The 8,296-nt window shown below is 37.2% G+C and overlaps 1 protein-coding gene across 3 annotated transcripts in view; it reads right to left on the reverse strand.

Annotated features, from left to right (window-relative positions):
* The window catches only part of slc10a7 (solute carrier family 10 member 7), a 268,835-nt gene extending 260,834 nt beyond the window's left edge, over nucleotides 1–8,001 (reverse strand). For all 3 annotated transcript variants that reach the window (XM_060832949.1, XM_060832941.1, XM_060832958.1), the window contains exons 1-2: nucleotides 7,815–8,001; nucleotides 225–307 (exon numbers count right to left, since the gene is read on the reverse strand). In XM_060832949.1, coding sequence (XP_060688932.1) covers nucleotides 225–307; nucleotides 7,815–7,914 — 183 coding nt within the window. In that variant the 5' untranslated portion in view covers nucleotides 7,915–8,001. The remainder of the gene's footprint in view (nucleotides 1–224; nucleotides 308–7,814) is intronic.
* Nucleotides 8,002–8,296: the final 295 nt, after the last annotated feature.

Raw genomic sequence — 8,296 nt, forward strand, 5'->3', positions numbered from 1 at the left:
TGGATAAGTGCAGACACAAAGTCCACTTTCTTGTATTTTGATGCGACAAACAGCTGCTTATAATAGTTAAGAATATAATTACATTATGATTTACACAAGATAGAACTCACTGAAAATGAAATAGGCCAAATACTAGAGAATGAAAGGATTTCTCAAGATTTGGATTGCTATCGTTCTACAAACTCACATTTTGATTACGTTAATTTTGAAACATAAAAACATACCTCAGTCTTTAGTGAGAGTCCACTGTTTAAAAATATTGTTGAAACAGCAACATAGGTTATAGTAAACTCTGGCTTCAATGGTCCTATATATTGAAAAATATGCAATATTTTAATTATAAAATCTCTTATCCTTCACTTTTCCCTAAAAATCACTATTGTAGTTTTTACATTATTTCACATGATTTCACATTAATGACATTTGTATATAAACATTCATCTAAACAATCTGTTAAAAGAATTAATTTTTTTTAAACAGTAAACAATGCATAATAGCACATTACTTATAAAAATAAAGTCCAGTTGTAAAAATACCAGTTAGCTCAGTTGATTAGATGACTAGCATGTGCTTTATAAAAACACCAACAGCTCAGATTCAGTTCCATTCTGATTGAGATAGACTTGAAACCTACTTCCTCACTCTTCCAGTCAGTGGAAGGTGATGGCAAAACTGTGAAGAAACGGAATGCAAGAGAAAATTACAGCAGATGCTGGAATCTGCACTGACAACAACAAATGTTGGAGATCACAACTGGTCAGACAGCATCCATGGAGTGAAAGCAAGCTAGTGTTTTGAGTCTAGATGACTCTTTATCAGAGCTGAAGTGAAGAGTCAAGGACTCAGCTCAGAATTAAACATCAGTAGGCAAGGAGCCAAAATTCGACCTCTCAGTAGGTTTTCCTCACATATGGATGAAAATAACTGCCTTTGACCTAATGTCCTGAATCCTCAATTGGTTGATTTGTGCTATAACAGTGTAATCATGGAAGGAGTAGGTTATTCAGCTTCCTAACTCCTATGTTCATATATACCTATATTTGAAATGTTACATTTGAAGGTAAACATGGGCAGATTTATAGAATCAAATTGACACCATTCGTAATCCATTTTTATAAAAAGCAGAGGTACAAAACTTGTTTCTCACTTTAATGCCTGTATAAAAAGTTTAATGTTCTAAAAATGATTTTAATGGAAATGTTAATTTCAATCCAAAACATTTGATTGCTTTTACATTCTGTAGAAGATTGATTTAATGGATTTAGCAATATGTGATCTACTTTCCAGTTTTGCCTTCTATTCAACAGGTGTTAAGTAGAGTCAAGATTAGAATGGTGCTGGAAACTCACAGCAGGTCAGGCAGCTTCCGAGGAGCAGGAAAACTGATGTTTCGGGCAGGAACCCTTCATCAGGAATACTAGGCCCACCTACAAAAATTATAGATCTTGATTTGGAAAAGGTATCTGGATGGGTGTATGAATAGAAATGGTTTAGAGGGATATGGACCAAGTGCTGGCAAATGGGACTAGATTGGTTTGGGATATCTGGTCGGCACAGATGAGTTGGACTGAAGGGTCTGTTTCTATGCTGTACATCTCTATAACTCTTCAGTCACCCAAGAACTCACTTCCAGTGCAGAAGTCATCCTTGACCACAAGACACTGCCAAAAGAAGAAGGTGAATATTAACTTTCCCAAATTTTTACAAACATCAATTGTTATAAAGTAGAATTGCATTAACTCTTCCGAATTTCTTCATATGCTTCATTACATTTCCTATAAACAGCTTTCCTTCTTTCAAATTCAATTACTGTTAAAAAGATCAATGTAGCTGACCATTTGCACATAAGCTTCCAGAAACAGAAAAATGTAATGGTGACCAGATACCCCGTTCCTGAAAGGATCAAAGACATTTCTGCATGTCTGAGAAGAACTTGGGAGAGTCAGGCAGAATACATAGTTCTCTTGGACCACAAATCAATGACATAAGTAGAACTAGCATGTGATTCCACTAGAAATGTTTGAGATGGTAAGATCCAATTTAATTAGCAGAACCATAAAGGCCATAATCACTAGAATTCTTCTTAAGGAACACACAATTTGATGTAGAAGAAATCAAAAAAAAGTTGAATGTTTGGGAGACACATGTTTTTATTCATTGGGCATAGTGCCAGTATTGGGCTCTACTTAAATCGGATTCACATCAATGCTCTGATGAATCAAATAACTGGTGTTGCAAATAGGGAGTTTTCTACTAAATAGGGGCAGTTTGGACCAATGACTTAAGTGAGTGGAAATGTATAAACCTAAAGAGAAAACTCAAGTCTATAAAGCAATGTAATAATTTAAAGATAAGCAAAGTGTGACTGGAAGAGTAGCATTTAGCAACAGAAATGCATCAAGTAAATAATATCAATCAGGAAAAAAAATGAAAAAATTAAAATTAAAGAATATATTAAAATATGATATTAAAATAAATAATGAAATGTAACAATAGACACATCATTATCAAAAATAAAAAATGGATTTGATTGAATAACATTTGAATAGATTGAATTGATGTGTTACAAATTGACCAAGGCAAAGCAAGAGAGGACAAAATATTCCAAAGTACTTAACATCCTAAACGACAGGAACATAGTTCCAATAATAAAGGACATGATAAAGACAACGGAAGGGCTTTGGCAATATGTAAAATAACCAAAGATATAGATAAGAGGTCTTCCAAAAATTGGCATAGTATTAGACAAAGTGTTAATTCAGTCCATCTACAAAGGTTCAAGTCAAACTTATGTTGAAATACTCTCCACTTGCCTGAATAAGCACAGTACAACATTCAAGCAGCTAGTATTAGCCAAGATAACAGACTCAGTTTGGTAAACATCCAATCTCTGCCTTAAACATTCACCCTGCTATACACTGGAACAAACCTGCTAAAGTCTGTTCCAGCTACAAGATGCAGTGCAAAAACTTGCAAAAGCTCAGTTGACAGCAACTTCTAAATTTTATGTCACACTTCAGGTGGCCCCATTGCATTACACACACACACACACACACACACACACACACACACACACAGACAGACAGACGGACACACGGACACACACACAAAGACAGATCCTCTCTCATACGCTCACCCATACACTCCCACATACACCCTCTCACAGACTTATACCCCTTTACATTCACACTCACACACATAGACTCTCACAGACACTCATAACCCCTCCTCCCCACCCTCCACCCTCCACCCACACCCACACACACACACACCTTTGTGGGGTGAATTTGTACTTGCAGAATTACATTTTACTTTGCTTAAAAACTGCATGAATCCATGTCAGATTCTGTAAATCAGTTTTTTAGATTAGAATCAGTCTGACCATTGTGGCACAGACAGCCTCACACAGTGAAGATAACACCTTCAATACATTATCTGGGCCAACATGACACCAATTGTCAAAGTTCACTTGAGAATGTAGCTTTGAAAAGAAGTCTTGCGATTTACTATGAAAGAACTGAAACCAACATGGTCATGCTAAAAGATGAGAGATTTAACAAACAATCCAGGTCTTTTTCGATATATAATTTCAGTTACATCACACTGTAAACTTTTGCTATAAATTCTGTATCTTACAATCTTATTCTCCACAACCACCTGATGAAGGAGCAAAGCTCCGAAAGCTAGTGCTTCTAAATAAACTTGTTGGACTAAACCTGGTGTTGTGTGATTTTTAAATTTTGTACAACCCAGTCCAACACTGGCGTTTCCAAATTAATTCTAAATTTGCAAACTCTAGCATCTAAACTAACAATACAACAGAAATATAGGGACTTCAACACTGCGTACCTGCAAGTTCCCTTCCAAGTCTCATACCATTCCTAACTTGGAAAAATGTATCTACTACGCCACAATTGCTGGTTCAAGATCATAGAATTTCCTTTCTAATAACACTGTGGTGCTTCTACACAACATGGACAAGAGTCATTCAAAAACGTGGCTCACCACAATAATTAGGGATGGATATTTAAAAAGAGACCCAAGGAATAAAAATGTTGCAAGAGTAACATGTGAATTAAATCTTCATAAAGGGAGGATGAATCAAATTGGCAAAATTAGAATAAGGACAAATTCTTGGAAAGTATTCAAAACAGTCTCCCAAAACAATGTGAAACCAACCAAAGTAAAGGCTATCTTAGATATGCTCTTCTGTAATGAGACAGGATTAATCAGTAAGCCTGTATGATAAATTCTTCACAGAGAGTCCCTTCCTAAAACATATAATGAGTCAAGAGTGATGTACTTAAGTCTGAAACAGGGGCATAAGACCTGAATAAAGCCAAATGCATAGTTGAGGGGCATATGGCTAAAGTAAATTGACATAAGTTTCACAATAAATAAGCAGTGGAAAACATTTAAAGAAATATTTCATAATTCTCAATAGATATACATTCCTATGAGACAGAAAAAACACTCAGCAGGAAAAATGATCTACCCATAGCTAATTGGTTTACTAAAATATCTCCAAGGTGGCAGATGTTAAATTCTAAGGAAGAATATAATTATAATTTGTAATGTAGTTGCTGGGTCAAGATCACAGAATTTCTTCTTTAATAAATTGCAAAGAATAATTATTCTTATTTTATTGAATATTTATTTCAAAACACAAAATAAGGAAAGGATTGCATAACTATGGACATTTCGGTACTCAAGTAATTATGATTATGGTTCAAACTATGGCTAAATACAAAGGTTAAATGATAGTAATGAAGAGGCTTATAATGTTGCCAAGAGTAGGAACCCTGAGTAACTCCAAAGACTAAAGGATGACTAAAATATTAATGGATGGTTAAAGGACAAAGTCAGAATGAATGAGTCATTTTAAGGTCAGCAGGCTATTAGTAGAGTGGCCCAAGAATTGATTGATGATTACAATCTATACTATGTTAATGAGTTGCATGAAAGGACTAAGTATACTGTATCTACAGAGAAAGTGACCTGTGAAGACAGCATAAACAGTCTGGTAAAGAGATATCAATGAATTAAGTGAATAAGCAAGAAAATGACAGGTGAACTATAATGTCATGAATTATGAGCTATTCACTTTGGTAGGGAGAGATTTCTTTTTAAAAGATGAGAAATTACTAAGCCTGATATACAAAACAGAATTAACATGCAGCGACAACAAACAATTAAGAAGACAAATGGAGCTAAGAAGTCTTGCTGCAAATGTACAGAGCTTTGATGGAACCAAACCTGAAACACTGTATAGTTTAGGTTTCCTATCAATTGAAGGATACGTTTGCTTTAAGGAAGGGTTGTGACAAAGATTCATGAGATTCGTCAAAAAGAACGTCATATGCTGTAAATCTCAAAATCAGAAAATGCTGGAAAAACTCACCAGATCTGGCAGTATCTGTATACAGAGACGAATAGAGTTAGTGTTTCGGGTATGTGACCCTACATTTCTAACTTTCTCTGGCTCTGGTGAAATAGGTTTCAAGTAAGGGAAGTGCTAGAAAAGAAAAGGAGAGGTCTGAAATAGAGTGGAAGAGAAGAAAGATATAAGACAGAAGAAGAATTCTCCAGAGACAAAGGGAGTGGAGATGGGAAGAGAAAACAAAACATACTCAGTGCAGATGTGCCACTAATTTAAATTTTAAAAAATTAAAATAATGAAATGAGGAAACAAGATGAGTGATAGCGTTTAATATTTGAAATTGTCGAATTCAATGCTGTGTCCAAAATGCTAGAAAGTGTCTAACTCAAAGGTAGTGTTCCTTTTCCTTTCCTATGTTTTTCCAATTTTAGATTTGTTTAAAATTTATTCATGGGATGTCCAACATCATTGGCAAGGCCAACTATTATCTCTAACTGCCCAGACAGCAGTTGGAAGTCAATTATTTTGCTGTGGGTTTGGAGTCGTTGTAGGCCAGTTCAGGTAAGGTTTGTGCGAAGATTTGTAGCTCGGGTGCTCGTTGTTGTGGTTCTGTTCACCGAGCTGGAAGTTTTTGTTGCAACAAAAACTTCCAGCTCGGCAAACAGAACCACAACAACAGTTCAGGTAAGGCTGGCAGATTTCCTTCCCTAAAGGAGATTAGCGAGCATGATGACTCTTCTTAAATAATAATGAATGGTGGTTACATGGTCACCATCCAATTTCCTTTTTATTCCATACTTGTATTGAATCTTTATCCCCAGGACATTTGCCAAGAGTTCGGGATTACTAGTCGAGTGACATTACCACTACTGTCCAGTTAGTAGCAAATCTACTCTCGGCATCTTGCCTCCTTTTGCCCCATCCCTATTCCTTTTCTTTCTCTTCTATTATCCACCCTAACACAGATCTTCCTTTTGACCTTGTCCCATGCATTGCCTAAATTGTATTATATCTTCAAAGTTTCCCAGCTCTGATGTAAGGTCACAGACACAAAACAACTAATTCTCTTTCTCTCTCTACATAGACACTGCCTAACTTTTGTGTTTTTCCAGTATTTTCTGTTTTTATTTCATTGGTTTGATTTCTGGGGTGAGAACTTTTCCTATGAAGAGAATAAAATGAGCCGTTAATCTTTGGAGTTCAGAAGAAAGTTGATTTCATTGAGGTAAAAGATTCTGAGGGAGCATGACAGGGTCAGCACAGAGGTTCTTGCTCCTAGCTTCAGAGCCTAAAACCATAGTCTCAGAACTAACTAGCTATTTTGGACTGAGATTAAGAAATTTATTTGTGATTCTTTGGATTCCGCAACCCCACAGGACTGGATGCCTCACTGCTGAATACTCAAGATTGAGAGCAATAGATACTTAGAATCTAATAAAATCAAGGAATATGAAAATTAGATGGTAAAGTGGAATTGACATTCAAAATCAGGCATTTCACAAAACAGGAGAACAAACTTGAAGAGTTATGGAAGACTCATGCTCATATTCTGACTTCTTAAACATTTTTGAATGTAACCTTATTTTAATTTGTTCCAGTATGTACCCCACTACATACTGGAAGTTTTAAGTAAATTACAGTAATTTAAAACCACATTACTCAGGTGATGAAATGACATGGATTACTGATGTTTGTGATATCACCAGGTTATCTTCCTTCATACGTTTAGGCATTTAAAAATACATCAAAGCAAAAGACTTCCAGACTCTTGGGAAGATAACCATTCTGTTCTCTTCAGAGTATACTTTTATTTCAAAAGGAAATATACCCCCACCCTCATACATACCAGATAGATACACCGATGTATTAAATTACAAAAATAATATTTTCAGTGATTATACAATTGTCAGATTGTGGGTTTGGACATGATTTAGAAATGCAATATTCTTTTGTCAATACGGTTTAATGTGCAGAATAAGTAGGATATTTAATATATTTTAAACAGTGAAAACCATGGTACCTCAAAACACTGAGATCCCGTTGCAAAAAGGCAGCGGTTTGAAACATTTATCTCAGAACATTTAGTTAGTTTGGATATCTCTGAGAACACAATTAAAAATGTAAACAGCGCCATATTGGGCTGAACATACTAAAACTAGATGCATATTTTTTCTCGGACTCGTGGCTGAATACATGAAGATAAACACGATAATAAGCAAAATACAGGAGTCAATTTGCAACGTGTCCTGTGTACAGAATGCACAAGGGAGAAAATCAAAAGCAATGGTCCTTGGTACACCGGGTTTATTAAAAGAGCTCCAGACATGCACATAAGAATAAATCACTTCCTAGATTTGGCGAAAGCCCTCGGGCTGCCGAGTCGTCCAGGTTCCTTGCCGTCAATGACTTCACAAGACGGAGGGTTCGCACTCACCTCCATGCATCCCCACGGAAGGCTGCAGATAAGCGAAGGTGATTGCCAGCATTATCGCCGCCAGGAACCACTGCTTCCGGATACGCTCCAGCAGCCCCATGGCCTCTCAGTGAGCGCGAGCGCTCTGACACCGAGCCGCACTCCAACCGTCGCCTCGGCGGCGCTCGCGCCTCCACCGTACGGGTTCTCCCACCCCTGCCCCTGCCCTTGCCCACTCCCGGACTCGAGCCGCTCGGGATGCACGTCAATCGTGTTCCGATCTCACTGCGTGGCTGGCGGAGGCGGTACCAGAGCAGCAGGGGGCCGGGCAGAGCAGAAGCTTCAGCAGGAAAGGGAAGGTGGTAGACATTTGCAGTGAGAAAGGCTGACAGGTCTGTTGCTCAATAATCGGGACTGAGTAATTTAAAAATGTGGGTTTGTTGCCAGCCGCTGCTTTGAAATGAAGGCGCTGATTGCTGCAGCACGTACAGCTGCGTGAAACC

The sequence above is a fragment of the Hemiscyllium ocellatum genome, chromosome 1 (assembly GCF_020745735.1).
Source record: "Hemiscyllium ocellatum isolate sHemOce1 chromosome 1, sHemOce1.pat.X.cur, whole genome shotgun sequence".
NCBI classification, from domain to species: Eukaryota; Metazoa; Chordata; class Chondrichthyes; order Orectolobiformes; family Hemiscylliidae; genus Hemiscyllium; species Hemiscyllium ocellatum.